This window comes from Strigops habroptila, chromosome 10, assembly GCF_004027225.2.
Source record: "Strigops habroptila isolate Jane chromosome 10, bStrHab1.2.pri, whole genome shotgun sequence".
NCBI lineage: Eukaryota > Metazoa > Chordata > Aves > Psittaciformes > Psittacidae > Strigops > Strigops habroptila.
The window spans coordinates 18,343,721-18,362,608 of NC_046359.1; the positions used below are offsets into that span (position 1 = coordinate 18,343,721).

Genomic DNA, 18,888 nt, shown 5'->3' on the forward strand with positions numbered 1-18,888 from the left:
GGAAAACTATTTAAAAAACATGAGGCGCGGGGGGGGGCGGGGTGGGGGAAGAGAGAGAAATCAAAATATGGTGAAATTAATTTTTGTTGTAAATAACTAACTCTAAGGTCTGATTTCCATGGTACCGTTTCTGATCTAATTAAACAAGATATGTACTGTGGAAGAAAGACTACCTAAGCGCTTTAGAAAGAGCTCATACGTCTAGACAAAACACAGCCGTTTGCAGAGGGTAAATAACAGATATTATTTTTCCTTCTTCTTGTTACTGAACTACTACTGCCTCCCTGCCCACCGAGCCCTACAGCTTTACACCGCACGCTGCTCCCTGCCCTCAGGCGGCGGCAGCCGCCGCACTGGCACCGGCGGGTGCGAGGCCCCGCAGCCCTCCGCACGCCTGACCCGGGTGCCCGTCCTCTAGCAACACTCCAGCAGCCCCGGGGCTGCCGAAACCTATACACAAGCCACCACAACGGTGCCGCACCGCCCCCCCCCCCCGCGCCGTTCTGCGTGTGAGCTGACCAGGCCGGCACTGGGCGGGCGGAGAACACCCAGGCTCGCGGCCCCGACTGCCGACAAGGAAGCCGCGCCCGCGCCCGCCCCTCCGTCCTGCCCGCCTCAGCGGCAACGGCTTCAGCGCCCGCACCGCGCACGCGCGCGGCCGTCCGGCGCCGGCGCGTGCGCGGTGCCGCCCGTTCCCCCACGCGCACAGGCGGAAGCTGCGGCCGCGCTCTGCCGTCCGCCTCCGCGCCAGGCACGCGGGGTCTGCGCGCGGCCCCGCCGCCGGTGCGGCTCGCGGCGGGGGGATGGCGGCGGGGCGGCCGCCGCTGGGCGCGGCGCTGGGCGCGGCGCTGCTGGCGAGGCTGGGCCTGGTGCTGTACGGGCTGCACCAGGACGGCGCCATGCGCGTGCGGTACACAGACGTCGACTACCGGGTCTTCACCGACGCGGCGCGGCTGGTGACCGAGGGGCGGTCGCCATACGGACGGGCCACCTACCGCTACACCCCGCTGCTGGCCTGGGTCCTGACGCCCAACGTCTACCTCGCCGAGGTCTTCGGGAAGCTGCTCTTCGTGGCGGGGGACCTGGCGGTTGCTGTCGTCGCCTACGGGGCCGTGCGGCGTCGGGGGACCACCGCCGGCCAGGCCTGTGGGTGCTGCGCCGCCGCCTGGCTCTTCAACCCGGTGCCCATGGCCATCTCCAGCCGAGGCAACGCGGAGGCCCTGGTGGCGCTCCTAGTGCTCGCCACGCTGTACTTGGTGGAGGGGGGCAGCGTAGGGAAGGCCGCGGTCTGCTATGGGCTGGCCGTGCACATGAAAATATACCCGCTGACCTACGCGCTGCCCATAGCGCTCCGCCTGCAGAACAAACCGTGTGGCGGGGAAGGGGCAGGGGGTGGCAGAAACCCAAAGTTTGCATTCATAGCGTACCCTTGGCGGCTTTTTGTAAAGGTACTGAACCGCGATGTGCTGCTTTTTGGAGCTGTTGCTGGATCTGTGCTGGCTGCCTTGACTGTTGCATTTTATCACCTCTATGGCTGGGAGTTTTTGGAGCATGCCTACCTCTACCACCTGACCAGGAGGGATGTCCGTCATAACTTCTCTCCCTACTTCTACATGTTGTACTTAACTGCAGAGAGCAAATGGAGTTTTGCCCTCGGACTCGCAGCTTTCTTGCCTCAGCTGCTTTTGCTCCTGGTTGTGTCCACAGCATTTTACAGAGACCTCGCCTTCTGTTGTTTCCTTCACACTGCAATTTTTGTGACTTTCAACAAAGTGTGCACGTCCCAGTACTTTGTCTGGTATCTCTGCCTTTTGCCCCTCATAATGCCTGGTATTAAGATGTCCTGGCGTCGTAGTGTGCTGCTTCTCTTTCTGTGGCTTGTTGGACAAGGCCTGTGGCTTGCTCCTGCATATTTTCTGGAGTTCAAAGGCTATAACACTTTTTTACTTATATGGTTGGCAGGCTTGCTTTTTCTTCTTATTAATAGCTTCATAATTGTTCAAATTATTTCCCATTATCAAAAAGAAGCACATGTTGCAAAGAAACTCAAACAGCGGTAACAGGCCAAAATCCAGAAGCAGTTCTACTGGCCTTGATAAGGCTTTTCATACCACACGCACTTTGTTTAATATCAATGTGTGTACATTGTACTTAAGCATGTTGTATGTAAGTGATACTGTCTCAGGGCACCGATTCGCCTTAATTGCCCTGAGCAGCCGCAGTCCAGCCCTGAGCAGTGGCTGCAAGTGTACCTGTCTCTCATGTGGACCTTTGAACTGCATTGTAACCTCTCCAGAACTGTCTTCAGCCCTGTCTCTTGCTGCTCCTGACAGGACTCACTGGAAGGACCCTGGACCAGTTCATTGCTTACCCACATGCCTAGAGCTGTGGATGGACTCTGTTACTAGCACCCATCTCCACCTGCCATCTCCAGACACACTGTGACTGCGCCCTGGCCAGTGAGGGTATGGCATGTGCTGGGGTCACCGCAGCTCCTGCCCATACCCCCTCATGGAACAGCCCCAGTCTTCTTACTCCCTGGCACCCTTTTTCTCATTGTTATTTTACTTGTTGAGGACTGTGACCTCTGTCTAGGAAGACACAGGATATGATTGTCAAACTCCAGCGTCCCCTTGTAGTCTTGTACATTCCAGTAAGTTGGTGGGGTGTTTTACAAAGGTTAAGCTAATGAATTAATATAAGGCAATTACAGATTATGTACACTGGGTTTTATGTTTTCACAGTAACATTTTAGCTATACAGTGTTTGTGGCCTGTAACTGGTGTTTCTTCAATGAAGTAGGAAGGGAAGTGGTTGTTTCATACAAGTCATTAACTCCTTGAAAACTTTAATTTATTGACTGAATTTTTTAACAGATTTATTCCCCTTGCCATAGAGGAAGATTTTTCCAAATACCTGTCTTGGATCACAGAGATGTATAAAGCAAAAAGAGCTGTGTTCCTTTCTGCCATGATCTAGAAAATAGGCCACTGCCTTGTTTCTTTGGGCAGGTCTTACAGATGGGGCACTGATTTCCTTGCCCTGGATTTTATGAAGGAAGAAAGACTTCTACCACCAGCTTGTTTGCATCTTCCATAAGAGGTTTATCAGTCTAAAGATTATTGGCACAAGTTGCTTCCACACACAGTTTAGTTTGTGGTTTTATATTAATCACCAAAACATTTTGTATGTGTTATGAGGGTGTCAAGAGAAAGTGTCCATGTGGTTTTATTTTCCCATATAGAGTTTGCCATGCCCAGTTAGTGTTTCACCAGAAGACTGAAGAGGCTCTTCTGTGCCAATACCTCTACCCCATCCCAACATGCAGCCAATAGCTCGTTTTCCCTCACAAGTGATCTGTTACCCATTATACATTCTTCTGTTGCAAACAGCATATTTTCTTTCTCCAAAGCAGATTCGTATGCTTTTAACAGACGTACTTATGCCATTTCCAGACCTTCCCCCTCCCCCATTTTTTTCCTCCTGTCAGCAAAGAAACCACATGAAGCCAAAAGGCATTTCCAGCTTCGTAAACCTTCAAAAAAATAAAAAAAAAAAAAGGCATTTTGAGTTAGTGTGCCCATGACAGAATTGTAATGGTTTTTAGGTAAAAAGTAATTTCCTTATGACAAATACATTCTCAATTCATTAGTAGCTAAAAGCTAAATTATTTTGAGGCCTTCAGAAGGCAAGTTCTTTGGCAACAGGGACTGTAGAGTACCTTCTATTTGCAGGTTAATGCCTGCCCTTCAGCAGTGATTTGAGAAAGTCGTGCATAAATAAGTTATAAAAAGGTTTTTATGTAAACTTAGATTTACAGTCATCAGTTTAATCATCCAGTATGTGTCTCTCTTTTCACAGTTGTTGTTGTGTAAGTAAGCTAGTCACCCAAGCGAGTTTGGAATTTAGAAATAATTCAGTGGCTCATAAAAAGCTGGATGAAAGAAATGATCAAAGATGACAAAAAATTGTAAATTTTTAATGATGTAAGTCAATAGTAGCTTGTTTCAGCAGATTTTCTCATGACTCTCCTTTCTGGCACCTGCTGAGGCAGGCATGGGCTGCAGAAACAAGAAGTTGCTTATTGGAGGCAGCCTTACTTAATGCCTAGATAAAGCTTTAGCTTCAGCCTCTTATTCTTAGAGCATAACTTTGAGCCTTTAACATTCTCTTCAAATAAAATGTTCTCTATCTTGCATGTAAAGAAATGAGTGGTGAGAGATCCTCGCTGTTTCCTGTGGAAGTTGATGGGGAAGAGATCTAGAACATCTGTGGAAGAAATATCTAAAGGGAATGTCTCTATCTGATTATATATGAAGACAGAACTCCAGCCTTGGAAATGAATTGAAATGCAGGCAAACTAAGCAGTAAGCCCATACTGTGAAACCTGTATTATTTATATGAAGAGTATTTTATCAAGTGCGCTTTCCCTTTTTACAGGAGGAAAATGGAATCTTGATAGCAATTGTCAAGTTGGATGAATATGACCTTGCTTTCTTAACATTATTTAAGGTGGTCTATGGGTTCTTACATCACACAGTAGCACTTGTGGAGTTCTACAGGTGTGACCTGTATAACTTGTTGATAGGCAACACTGTTGGTGTAGCAAGAGAATATTAGTGAGCAGTCACTCTGACACTGCTTTTTGAAGGTTAACTCAAGTAAAATCCGATCTCTGCACAAGTCAGCAATTGTGTTAATAGAGATGGTACTGTTTTGACTAATTTTCCAAGTAGAGCTGCACTGTGTGGCCCGTATGCTTCCATTCTGTGCAAAAGAACATTAATTCAAATCCCCCGATGGTCTGACAGTCAACATTTTTTTAACCTATCCTATGTCCCTCCCACTGATCCAGTAGATTGAATTAGCCAGGAAGCAGGATTAGAAAATTTAGTGGAAACCAAAGCATAGAATCATAGAATCATAGAATCGTAAGGGTTGGAAAGGACCTTAAGATCATCTAGTTCCAACCCCCCTGCCATGGGCAGGGACACCTTGCCCTAAACCATGTGGCTCAAGGCTCTGTCCAACCTGGCCTTGAACACCGCCAGGGATGGAGCATCCACAACCTCCCTGGGCAACCTATTCCAGTGCTTCACCACCCTCACTGTTATCCTTTGTTTATTTTCTGCTCTGCATAGTGTGAATATGTTGAATAACTAAGAAGACTACATTTTGGAGCAGTCCCATTTGAGCTAGGTGTTAAGAGGACTTTGTTAATATAAGGTATTTTACACAAAAGCATCTGATGGACAATTGACTGAACGGGCTACACGGGCTTTTGTGAAATGATAGTAAATCTACTGATAGTTTATGTCAGCACTATTTTGCCACATCTTTCTGTAATAGCAACAATGTAACAACTAAAACCAAAATATAGTTAAATTCTAGTTTCAAGCTTCTCTTATGCAAAGAGTTTGGAGGACACATATAGCCATAAACTCACTGAAGGAGAACAAATCCTGTATCACACAGCATTAATAATTCATTAATAATTCTTTCTTTCCCACAGTGGACATCTTCCTGAAGAAAGTAGCACTTTTTTTTTTTTTCCTATACACAATCTGGAAACTCACATGAGTAACAAATACTTCTCCACCTTAAAACTGTCAGATTTACTTGAAAATACATTGTAATTACCATTAGCACTTCTAAGTTTAGTGCTGGCAAGAGCCAGCTTGTTAATTCCAGCAGTACAGGATCTGAAGTCATGACCAATTTTCCTTCATGCTCTAATAAACTGGTTGAGTATAAGAAAGTTTGTTGCTGGAAGTTAAGCAAATGTTGTTTGTTCACTGGAAGAAATACTGCATGGATAGGGCCAAAATGCACATGTGCGGGATGGAGCAAAGTGATCAAGAAACGGGCAAAAGTGAGGCCCTGGAGACCTTGACTATTGACTTGCCTCTGCCACTAATTTATCATTAACAAGAGATTTCAGCTTGTGGTGCTGTTTTCCTCTGCCACTTTTGTTTGCTTGATCCATTTAAATGACAACTTCTTCAAGCCAGGATGTGTCTCCTAATCCATTCCTGTTGCACACTGCCATGAAGTGATTGCAGTCTTGTTTGAAACAGTTACAAGCCTAATTGTTAGTAAATTGTAAACACTTAACTAAAGACATTTTGATTAAAAAATATTCAAAATCCTTTTTTTGCACATATTTAAACATTTTCTGTGGGGTATGCTAGGTTCTCGATTCTCGGGTACATTCCAGCATTGCATTTGAATGAGCGGGTGGACTACTGTTGAAGCTAAATGAAGATCTGGAAGCAGATTAACAGCACTCATGGAAAAAAGCTAGACAATTTAAGAAAAATCATTTAGCAAAATTATAGTGTAGTTAATACCACGAGTAAATAAGATTTTATTATTAGTGGTCTGCTTAGATTGCGTTGGAAGTTCGTATTGAAACTGTGTTAGGGAAATTAAACCACAGACAGCTCTGCAGCTGTATAAATAGTTACTGTTGCCTCATATGGGAGAGAGAATGGCTGAATAACTGTTTCCTGTGTATTCATAAAACATCCTATATGTTACGATACCCAAGAAAAATTTACTAGTTTTACAGCATTATGAAGGCAAATTACAATTCTGTGTTCAGGTATAGGTGAAACAATTCTTTCACCTTGGTCTTTCTCCATAACTTTCATTAAGACGCACAGATTACCAAAACGAAATCCAACCAGATGTGCTGTGCCGGAAGCAGTTGCTGGGAGCAGTAAATTTGCTTCAGCCTGCTAAGCTTCTCGGACAAGTGCGTGCTGAGTGTTGGAGGCTGTAGGTGGTGGGAACACTCAGGTGCAGACTTCCCCATAGCATGCCCAGAATAGATTTTTCTGTGGTTCTTAAGTCATCCAGATGTTGTCTTAATCTATCTACAATAGCTATGTGTATCTCCTCATATATCTATACGTATCTTAAAGACATATATACATATCCTATGTAACTATATATATCTCCTCATCTATAATAATACAACAGCAAATTCAGAGACTTCATGCCTGCCCCGACTGGATAAACATCTCTTAAGGCTATAGGAAGAGGCCCCTTTTGGGTTATATGGTCATGTCAGGCCCTTTACCAGGATGTATCAATAGCTTGAGAGTGGAGGGACAGATTGGCCTCTTAGTAAAATATATAATGGCAGCCACTGTTTTTTACTTTATAATAACCACAGCGTTACTTTATAATATGGAATTCCAGTTTTTAGCAGTGGATGCAGGCATGACTGCATATATAAAATTAGAAGCATACAAATAAATATGACACAGAACAAGAAGTAATTTTCATTATATTTACTTCATACATAACGTAGGGTCTAGAAAGGTTAGAGAGTCTAGAATAAAGTGTCAGTAGAAAAAACTGATGTGAAGATTAAACAATAGTTGATCCTTCTGTAAGAAGTACCTTTGACACCAGCCCCAGTTCCCCTGTTAAGTATGATCAGAGAAAAAGCTCACACATGAAGTACTTTGTGAATTTCATTACACTCAGAATAATCCTACATCAGCTGAAGGCTTGAGGTTTTGGGATTGAGCTCCCTCTGGAAGGAAGGGATAAAGTCCTCAGCTCTTCCATGGAGAGAACTGGGACTTTACAGATTCCTTAGTAATGGAAATGGTGAACAAATATTTTCCTAATTTTGGAGACACAGGGCACTGAGGGTGCTAAGTTATATGGCTATGAAAACAACTGGACAAATACATAGAAGAAAAAATTGTCAAGGGCTATTAAATTCAAAAAAATATCTTCTCTGGTCTTGGGAATTTACCAAGCTGCAAATCATGGTGAACTAGGGAAGTATTTCTGAGTAAATCTCTCCTCCATCTGTTTAGTTTTCCTTTGCATCTGTTGCTGGCAACATTTGGAGGATAGTGGTCTGATCCATGATGGTTGTTCCTAGATTGTTGACCACACAAGCATTCTCACCAGACCATTCCCATAACCAAGGTTTATTTGGTTATGCCCTTTCTTTTTCATCACATGAAGTTTTATGTCAGCTAACATCGCAGTTCTGGGCCTGTGCATCTGCTCCCTCTTTCTTTTCTTTCCAGAGGGGATGCTACCAGATTGTGCCAGTAAACCACAACTGCGACTTGTTTCATTGGCATTTCACAGTTGACAGTTAGCAGCTGGTGACAGATTGATAGGTAAGAAGAGTAGAAAAGAAAAGTCAAAGCTGACAAAATATATCTGTATGATCAAAGAGACGTGTTTTTAGCTGGCTAGGTAATTAAAAAAACAGGTAGATTCAGACAGCTTATTAGGCCAAGTTAATTCAAGCATAACAAGGCCGTAGAGCTTGGTTACCTTCTCTCCTAAAAGTAAACCACAGCCTTCTTACAGGACTTAACATGCTCTCAATGAGATGGAGAAAAGAAAGAAGAGGGGAAAAAACAGATAAATTTGCACAACTCCAGTCACCTGTACTGTTAATGACTTGTGTCACTGGAAAGATCCAGCCCTTAGCCAAAAATGTCTTTACTAAAGTCTTCTGCTTCAATGACAATTTACCTTTAGCTCTGGAATGATACGTACTGCCGTTTAGAATTATTAACTGAAGTCTGTGGGTAAGGAAAAATAGTGATGGCTGCGGATAACACATGATCTTTTGTTAGAAAATAAACCCTTTCCACAGACCACGGCAGTTGTCAGGGTACAAGTCTAAAGAGTTTGGCCAATTTTGTGTCTAAAACATTATTTAAGTAAGTAAAGAGGAATGGGCAACATTCCAGGCATAGCTGGTGATGAGCAGCCTGGGATGACCCATGCTGAGAAATTATTTGATCTCAGAAATTCCAGGCTGAAAACAGCTGCTGTGTTGGAGAGGCTGGAGGTCTCCTTCCCTCTGTCTATCCCTGGCATGGCACCTGCCATCTCTGAGGGAAGGTGGCACTCAAATTTTAGCCTGGTTCTCTCCCTCACCTCCCTGTCAGAGCAGCCAAGCATAACACCAAAATGTGGCTTTGGACAAAAGGAATTCCTTTGTGTTGCCAGTGTTTTAAATGTCAGGGTTAGGAGAAAGCTCACTACACATGGTATAGATCAGAACTGTTCATATATTACAGGCTGCTTGTGTGACTGCAGCTGCTAAGGCAAATACTTACCAGTGATACAATTCCCATGTAACTCCTGTGCAGGTAGATACATAGACATGTCTTGCATCTGGTGGTTCCCTGCAGTTTTGATCCTGAGGTCTTTCACGTTGTTAATCCAGTGTGAAAGATTGTCCTGTGTATGTCATTCGTTGGTTTGGATTTTACAATGGTCCTCTGAGAATTCAAAGAAGACAAAAGCTATTGAAATCTTCCTTGCAATCTGGAATAGATTAGTGTTGGGGAAGTTTCTGCTTTTGTCTAAACCAGTCCGTTCAATTATTCTCATACTAGCACATTTTCTCACATTTGCTTGCAGGCGTATGGGTGCCACGCTTGACTATTTCATCACAACAGGAGCAGAGTGTGTTCTGCCCTTCTAAGAGCCACCTGGTCCCAGGTTCTTCACAAACAGGTTAGAAGCCCAGCAAGAGACATCAAAGGTAAACACTGTGTCTTACAAGGTGTTTGAAAATGCCTTTTTTAAAGCCACTAGTTGCCAGTGACATTTACTGCACTTTGTCTCTTTACTTCACTCTCGTGTACTTCTGGCTTTGATTACGCCTCTGTGGAAAGAGAAGTGAACTTTTGTTAGAGGCATTATAGACAATTTACAGTACCATATTAAAATATATTTTTGGTGCAGTTCATCAAGCAACAATTCATTTAGCAGTCTGGAAAAAGTACAAGTAATTGGATCCTTAGTGTTGTTTAGTAGCTTACATTCTGTCTAAAATTAATCCTTGGGATGACACAGGAGGTCTCAGCTGGGAATTTAGCTGCTTGAAATTTGAGCATTATTTGGACCTAAATTAAAGTGTTTTTGCAAAAACTGAGAAACTAATACAATTACATCTTGTCAAGCCAAGGTATTAGAAGTAATTCAGGTGCTTTGACTTCAGGCCAAATCAAAGCACTTTAAAAAGGAATTGTGCTGCATTAGTCAATGAACATGCATAGTGTTCAGCAACTTAAAGGTGAAATATATTCATGAGAACATGTAATCTTATGCATGTTTGGCAAATGAATATGAAGAAACTATCTGTTAGAGGGGGATCAGAATATTGAAAAAAACTCCGGTGGCTCACATTTAGATGGGCAACATGGATGTTATTCCAGTGCCAGATTTCTGCAAAGCAGTTTCAAGAACGCTCATGAAAACTAAAGGGTATACTTCAGCCCTGAGAATTTAAATAGGTACTATGCTGCCATATGGCAGAGCTGCTTTCAAAGCAAATGCAGGGTTTTTGCTCTTCTGAGAGACCAGATGGCAAAGAGGTTGGTATCTAGAAGCTGCCACACCAAGGTCATCAGTAGCAGTCAATTGTATGGGACAGAAAGTAATTTTCATCTGATAGCTTTTCAGTAGTTTATCTAAACCACAAATAATGTGTGCCTTTATTTCCCAAATAAACAGAAAATAGTATAGCAAGAACCTCATGATAAGTTATACTTGTTCTTGTGTGGTATTGACAAGTCAAAATTTGATGCACCAGAAATGTGAATTATCCCTTTTCACAAGAAGTGATCCTTTCGCCTTAAGGGACTTATCAGTAACTTGTGTATTGCGCAAAACTTCCTGAGATGTAGGAAAACCCAGACCCTAGCATTGCTGACCAACGCCTTCTAAAAGCATTACAACTATTTAAACCAAGTACTTTTTATGTTGTTAAAGCAGGTGAGGAAGAATTGCAACATAGGATGTCACCAAGACCAGATGATAAATGCTGTATTTGTGATTTGTCTCCTAATAAAGGTTCCAGAACAAGGTGCTACAGAAATTTCATGACAAGGTGTGACCAGACCTCAGTTCAAGTTGTTAAAGTGTGTCTACAAATTTGTATTTTAGTTCAGAGCAGTAGTGGAGTGAGTTCCCCAGCTATCCCCGTTTACTGTGTGTTGGTTTGCATCACAGTGAGCTGTCAATATACAGAATCTGAATTTATTTTGGATGAAGATCTGCTCCAGATGCCCACCTAAAGATCACCAAGACCTCGCTGGGAATAGAAGGCTCCAAACCAGCAGGAAAAGCACTGCCATGAAATTTTATGGCATGTGTGGAATGTGCATGCGCCAGTAAAGTGCTCTTCAACCAGGTTGAGTCATCTTGTGATAACCCTGAATTCTCCTTGTGCTGTGTAAAGGCATCTGCACCTTCACGGTTGCTGTCAGCTACCAGACCTCAGCTCTGGGAATGGGTCTTGTTTATTCCACTGAGACATCCCCTCTAGATTTTCATCAATACAAAAAAAGAGAAAAAACTAAATCAATAGTAGACACAGTCATTCTGAAAATCATCAGTGCAAAATTTCAATTCTTTTTTCCTTCTTGAAACAAAACATGTTTTTTGAGGTTTCCTTTTCAGTTTTGGATTAGGCTTTCCTGGTTTGGCCATTTGACATGAGAAATAATTATGGAAGAACAAAAAAGAAAAACATTGAACATAGAAAAGCAAACAATCTTCTTAATCTTCTTTTTCTGACTAAAACAAAAACATCTGACCTAATCTGCTTCTGACAATCTTAGTTGCTAACTTTCCTTTTGTTTAATTTCATTTGTCTCAGTTCTTCACACAGCTATGTCTTATTCGCCTCTTGGAGAAGTTTCAGGACTTCCTGTCTGGGTGTCCTGCTTGAGACCCACACAGACAGTAAATAATTTTGTGCAAGAACTGGGGATGGAGCAATTTTTTATCAGTTCTTAGCTGGCCTTTGTGATTGCCGTGGTACAGCAGTCATGTCAGTGCTCATGTTGCCAGTTGGCCACATAACTACAAAAGCTAACAAGGGTTAGAGGTTCCCACTGGAAAAAGCACGCTTAATACAGTGCTATTAACAGATTAAATTTGATTACAAGTATTATAACTAAGCAGAATACAAAGAAAAAAAATCCTGTGATATGGTAAACCCAACACTTGTGCCTTTTACTTAGCAGTCATTTAGAAAGAGAAATGTTAATCATGTGCCTCTGAGGAAGAGTTTTAGCAATTTCTTGGTTTCACTTTTATTTTTACTTCACCCATGACAATGTATCTTTAGTCATCCTAAAAAGTCCTTCATCTTTTCATTTTTGTTGTGTTCCCCATTATTTCCTGTAATTTTATTTTCTGATGGTCTATTTATAAATTTAATCAAACACACATAAATAGTTACTGTAGATAATGCAGTTGAAGCTCATTAAGAAACTGCAGGAAATAGTAGTATTGTAGTGCACCAGGGTGGAAAGACATTCGTTGCTGTTCTGTATAGCTGCTTTTCTGAAATAATACTTATTACCCAAAAGTACATCTTAAAATATCATATCAATTTATTTTATGTGTTTATGTCACATTGGCAGTTAACCTGTTTACATCTTTCTTTAAATTCAATCTTGTACTCAGACTAAGGTCTGCACCTAAGTTAACCATCTTTAGGCATCTCAGCAGCCATTCTGCTTCCTTTAATTCAGATTTCTTTATTCTGAAACTTCAGTAACACCTTATCCAAGAATTTTCAATTCTCTGAATTGTGGCTAAAAAGTATAATACTTGTAAATTTATTTTTTTTTCCTGGCTTTACAAAGTAATTTAATACACTGTATTTAAGCTTCATATAATATTTTGTGTATTTACCATATATTCACTTGATTAAAGCCTCAGATTTTAGTCATTTGATGTAAATATTCTGTAGAAAGTAGAAAGGGTGTTCAACATTGTGTTATGTGGGTCAAGCACAAACAAAGAGTACAAGGTCATATCATTAGAGGGATAACGCTTGCTGGAGCTGTAGGACAGAGCAATGGTTGTGGCCACTTATTCTGCAATGTTATGACTTTTGTCAGTGTTGTTTAACCTTTCCAGCAGATGATACAAGTACGTTTACACCATCACTCCCTGTGACCCTTCTTTCCTGAAAAGGCATGTCTGGCCAAAGGGGCATGCTTTGAGATGCTCTGTCCTGCTGGTTTCAAAGGTTTTGGAGTCTGTTCCAAAGGCTATGTTGCTAGATGTTTCACCTATGATACTGTTGTCCAGGCAATCATGCAAAATATAATTTTATCCAGATAAATTTGCTGGAGGGAGGCCTACAAGATGCCTGCAATTGCTGAGATCAAAAGCCTGCCTAAAATGTTGTCCAGGGAAGGATGCGTGGCTCTGCTAAGATGGAGGAACATGATATAGCCTCTTCTTCTTCTTCCTCTTCCTCTGACCCATGTAGTAGTAACTCTTGTTCAGATGCTGTTGCATGTAGTAATGGCGTTGAGTCTTCATCTTTCTTCGCTTCGCGGGTTGCTCTTTGTGCCTCTCGTCTGTTTTTGCTTACAGGGGCAACAGACATTGTCACAAACTGGCCATTTGGTTTAGCTGCAGTGTTTGTCACTGTGGTTGGAGTGGCTGCAGTGTCTACCACTAGGATTGGAGTGGTTGCAATGTCTATTGCTGGGGTTGGTGCAGCTGTTGTGCTTGGGAGTTGAGTAACACCAACAGCTGCATTGTCTGTTGCTGTCGGGGTTTGAGTAGCTACTGTGCTTGTCACTGGGGTTGGTGTAGCTGCGGTGCTTGAAGTAGCCATATTGTCTGTTGCTATCGGGGTTTGAATAGCTACTGTGCTTGTCCCTGGGGTTGGTGTGGCTGCGGTGCTTGGAGTAGCCACATTGTCTGTTGCTGTCGGGGTTTGAGTAGCTGTTGTGCTTGTCGCTGGGGTTGGTGTAGCTGCTGTATTTGAAGTTGGAGTAGTTGCGTTGTCTGTTGTGGTCAGGGTTTGAGTAGCTGTTGTGCTTGTCACTGGGGTTGATGTAGCTGCTGTACTTGGAGTAGCTGTGTTGTCTGTTGTGGTCAGGGTCTGAGTAGCTGCTGTGCTTGTAGTTGGCATAGCTGCGTTGTCTGTTGCTTTGCCATCAGATCCAGAGACACTTTTTTCCCTTGGAAGTTGCTGGATAGTGTTGAGCAGGGCTCTGTAGGCGTAGGCCAAGCCCCAGCACGTTGCCATGATTTGTCCCTTTCTGGTATAACCAGGACGACAGCACACCTCGTTTAAGTGTTTTACTAGTTTTTCCGGATGTTGCACTTTTTCAGTGGTGAAGTTCCAAAGCACTGGAGGGGCCCACTGGCCTAGATACTTGCCCATACTATCCCACACACCCTGCCACTCATAACTGTCCAGCCTCAGGGGAAATCTCCTGGTGGTCCTCCTATATCATCGTCTAATCCTAGACCAGATTCGAACCTGATACTGCTGAATTTTTGAGATTAAAGAAATAGGATGTTCCTACGACGGGATGGCCGTGGGTAAAACACACTCCGTATGTTTGCCAACATGCTGATCCCCAGCACAATCAGCAGGCAGGTTTCAAGGGTATTCAAAGGCCATCTAAAACCTTCAGAACTCTCAACTGCTGTTGCAATTGGCTGGTGGGGGAACGGGGGGTGAAAGAGAATGCTTCCTTCGTAAGTTTACCCCCCGAGGAGAAAAAAAAGGATATGCAATTGCTAAAATATTTCATTATATACCTCCCAATGTATAGAGGTGATGGCCACGCTGGAAGCACAAACCAGACCAGTTTCATGATCAATGAGTCTATTGTATTACAAGTCATTACCATGAAGTACAGTGAAACAAGAACCTTAGCCTAGGCCACCCAGCCGATAAACACTAAAACAGCAAATAGTGGCTGTAAGTAAGGTACAACATGCTGAAACTCTGAGATCAAGCGCAACAAGTCTGAGAGCCAAATAATCACCATTGTGACAAGTAGTAACAATGAATGCTTATCACAAATATGATTAAACACACTCTGGTCAGATCTGTCGTTATCTCAACCTTTCGTGCCCCACGTTGGGCGCCAAAAAGAACTGTCGTGGTTTGAGCCCAGCCGGTAACTCGGAACCACACAGCCGCTCGCTCACTCCCCCCCTTCTTCCCCCCACTCCCGGAGGGATGAGGAGGAGAATCGGAAGAATGTAACTCCCACGGGTTGAGATAAGAGCAGTCCCGCAACTAAGGTATAATACAAAACCACTACTGCTACCACCAATGATAATAATGATTAGTGAAATAACAAGGGGAGAGGATACAATTGCTCACCACCCGCCGACCGATACCCAGCCCGACCCGAGCAGTGATCTGGGCCTTCCGGGTAACTCCCCCCGGTTTATATACTGTGCATGATGTGCTGTGGTATGGAATACCCCTTTGGCTAGGTTGGGTCAGGTGTCCTGTCTCTGCTTCCTCCCGGCTTCCCCTCCTCCCTGGCAAAGCATGAGACTGAGAAAATCCTTGGTTGGAATAAACATTACTTAGCAACAACTAAAAACATCAGTGTTATCAGCGTTGTTCCCAGGCTGAAAGTTAAAAAACACAGCACTGCACCAGCTACTAAGAAGGAGAAAAATGACTGCTATAGCTGAACCCAGGACACTGCAGTATCTGTAATTCCCTGGGATGCAGTCTGTGAGGCAAGAGTGACCACCGAATACTGTCTCTTTCTCCAAGGGAAATAACAGGGGTAAGACTGCTGAGTAACTGACTGTCTTTCCCGGCTCTGTCCAATTAAAGTCTCATATGTGGTACTGTTATTACTAGATTATTATTTTTTTCCCCATTTCATGTAGGTTTTGGGGGCATCAGAGTGTTCAAGTAAAATGTTAGAAGACAAATCTGAAGTATACCTTTCAGTAAACAGTACAGGTGCATTAATCATTCAAATTTATCAAAATAGACAGTGAGATGACGATCTTTTATGGAAATTAAATATATGGTCAAGAGTGTCTGTAAATTAGCAGCCATTCATCTTTATTCTTCAATGCACTGTGCCATGTCCTACATAAAATTAGGCTTCTCTTTCAGAGACATCCAACCATTTGATTTACTTTATTAAATGGTTTGAAGGAGGCAAAAATTACAAAGCTTTACCGTATTTATTTTTTTTCAATCAAGGGCAAAATGCATTTTTTTTGAGTTCGTAATATCTATTTCATGTATATATTGCTCTGGTTGGGTCTGACAAGAAAAGATGTCTATAAATCAACAATAAAAGAGTGACATTTAGAAACTACAAATCTGAAAGAGAAATATGTTGCTGTTCCATTAAGGACCAATACTAGCTGCCAACTCCTGCAAAAACTGGAAGGTTGCCACTCCACATGCTTAGTGTCACACAAGTGTTGAAACAACTTATATTGCTGCTAGAAAGATCACTGAAAGTGTCTCTTCTATCTGTACTTAACTGTGTACAAGACCACCAAGACCTTAGGCACTAATCCCTTGAGACCCTTTAGAAATATAAAACAGATATCATAGGTAAAAACTGAAAGGAATGAACAAATCATATAGATGAAGCTTGCCCAAATAAATTGGGAAGTCCAGTCCTGAACCAAGTGGCAAAATTTCCATAATGAAGAGGTTGATCGAGTCTTTACATTCCCCTGCTTTCATCTGGCATGGGAATAATTGTCCTTTTCAGTTAGCTATGCATTCAAACTATAAAAGATACTCATGGCTTTGTCATGAGTAGCCTTCTCAATGTGAGCGATATCCTTTGAGCATTTGGTAAATTTCTGTTTCATTTTTTCATATTGGGCATCTCCTTTATGTAATGGACATGGAGAAATTTGTATTCTGCAATTATATAGATGGCTATGTAGCGCAAAATGAAACAGGGAGCAAAATAATCTATAGCTCTCTCTCACTGCTCTCCCTCTCCCGTTTTCTGTTCCCCATGGTGCTTGAGAAAATTATTCAAAGCCAAATATTTCTTTGGGCTTTGCTGCTGATCAGACTGTTCCTATCTAAGGAATCCAAACTTGACAGCTGCTTTTGGTGCCATCCCTTCATTTGCTCTCTTGGCAATCTGTTCTGCCTTGTAATATCCTGTGGAAGAAAGAAGGAAGGAAACGAGGGATTAGTCATGACTGTGGGCTAGAAAAGCAATAGCAATTGTGAAGTGGTTTTGCATGATCAATTTATTAGGCACTTCTTTTAGCAGTTTTAACTTGATTGAAAGCCTGCTTGGGTCAGGTTTTCTCCCAGCCAGTCTTGTGAGACCCTTCTGAAGACAAAAAGGATGTAGAGGCGTGATTCTGGTCAGAGAGGAGCCCTTTCTTTCTCGACTGTGAGTGTTTCTTCCACCCTCTCTCAATCCTTACACTACTGTAGTGTGCTTTGAAAAATAATTACGCATTGAGGTTACATGAATCTCTTGTTTACCACATTTTCCTTCTCACTAACGCTGGCCAGAGTCTGATAATTCTGTTTAATGACAAATGCAGAGATTTTGATCCTAAAGTGAAATCAAAAGAAAAGATATGTCTGGAGATATGTTTGGAGTACTGTGGGGGAGCAGGAAGAGAGTGATCATTAGTGCTATCTGAGCACTATTATTGACATTGAAACCAGAGAAGTTTCTTGGATATCCGATTCAGAATTCAGAACAAAAAAAAAAAAACTTAGCTCTTGCATATAGGAGGGAATAAGAGGCCATGCCTGCTCTCGCCATGTGATATCGATTGCATACCGTCTGCTCCTGGTCCTAGCCTCACGCTGACCACTCTGAGACCCATCAGTCTCCTGCTCTCCCCAGTGAAATCTTCTCCCTGGATTTTGTTGAAAAGCTCTTTCTCATTTCTGGTTGTTCCTGATGTAATTTATTCTATGCCATATTCTTCTCTGGCACTGGTGTGGATGTTGCCAGGTTATTTCTTTGTCATCAAGAAACACAGTCAGTCTTATAAAATCTCAGGCCAACATCCTATTTGCTATTTTTAGCACTGCTATATAAGAAAAGCACAGAGGAGTTGGTGCTGTCACTTCTGTGAGATTCATGCATGGTCACCAGTTTAGCAACTTTATTTTTACCTACCCAGGGAATCACATGAAATCACGATCAAATCATTTTTCCTGCCTCTCTCTTATTTAGAGATGAGAGCTCTGTGCTGCAACAGATGTACAAGCAGGAGAGGAAAGAGGGAAGGACAGGTGTGTGCTAAAGGGCACAGCTTCATGGACAATGCTTTATACAGTACTTCTCACCCTTAGCTGTCCAGGTGCCCTTCCCCTTCACGATGCTGGATGTGGATCTGCCCAAATGAAGTTCATTGTTAGAGGAACCATGTCCGATTTCCACTTTCATGGAGGCTGCCATGGCTCTGGTGTTCAGGCAAAATAGAGCCCTTGAAGTGTGTGTGAATGTAAATGACACCCTTTAAGGCTCCTTTACACTGTGTGAAAGGGCTTATGTGTAAATTTGAACCAGAGGTAACTGTTTTCAAACAGATACAGTATAAGCTGCAGTAATAGAAAGTGAAAACTCCTTCCACTGATTTTTATTGCCTAGATTCAGAGTAGTGGAAAAATGGATGATGAAAGTGAGTGGTTTCGTTTCTTTAATGCTTAATAATTTACAGAAAGATGTGCTTAGTGAGATTCAGGGAAGCTTCTTGCTGATAATACTTCAGGCTCCCTATCTTTCTGGGCTCCAGACCATCGTTTTACTAATGTGAGATCAACAACTAAGGCTGTAGGCACAAATTCTGCTCAAAATGAAAGTGCTTCCTTTTCAGGATGACAAGAAAAGCCAGACAATGCTGCAGAGGAGCCGTCTGATCACTGACCTGTGTAGCTTCTGGTGAATGAACTCAGGACTCACTCTCCATCCCCAGCAGCAGCAGCACTCCCTCAGGCATCCCCAGAGTAACAGCCTAACACAAGCTGCCTGTTCCTGTTAGGAGCAGCCACAGCTCCCCAGCAGTGTGTCCTCAGCATCTTTCCCCTGGCTGGGATATTCAGCAGCTTGGTACTGCTGCACCTGTGGTATT

General features: G+C 42.7%; 2 protein-coding genes across 2 annotated transcripts in view; one reads left to right on the forward strand and one right to left on the reverse strand.

Annotated features, from left to right (window-relative positions):
- The window catches only part of RGS7 (regulator of G protein signaling 7), a 285,437-nt gene extending 284,344 nt beyond the window's left edge, over positions 1–1,093 (reverse strand). The window contains exon 1 of the mRNA XM_030499469.1: positions 996–1,093. The gene's annotated coding sequence lies outside the window, so the exon portion shown is untranslated. The remainder of the gene's footprint in view (positions 1–995) is intronic.
- PIGM (phosphatidylinositol glycan anchor biosynthesis class M) lies at positions 804–6,149 on the forward strand. The gene is made up of 2 exons (XM_030499479.1): positions 804–2,653; positions 4,206–6,149. Exon 1 carries the CDS (start codon positions 804–806, stop codon positions 2,058–2,060), a length of 1,257 nt encoding a protein of 418 aa, XP_030355339.1. The 3' UTR covers positions 2,061–2,653; positions 4,206–6,149.
- Positions 6,150–18,888: the final 12,739 nt, after the last annotated feature.

What these genes read in the sequence shown, in the direction of transcription:
- PIGM (XM_030499479.1), top strand. Translation starts at nt 804, where the DNA reads ATGGCGGCGGGGCGGCCGCCGCTGGGCGCGGCGCTGGGCGCGGCGCTG.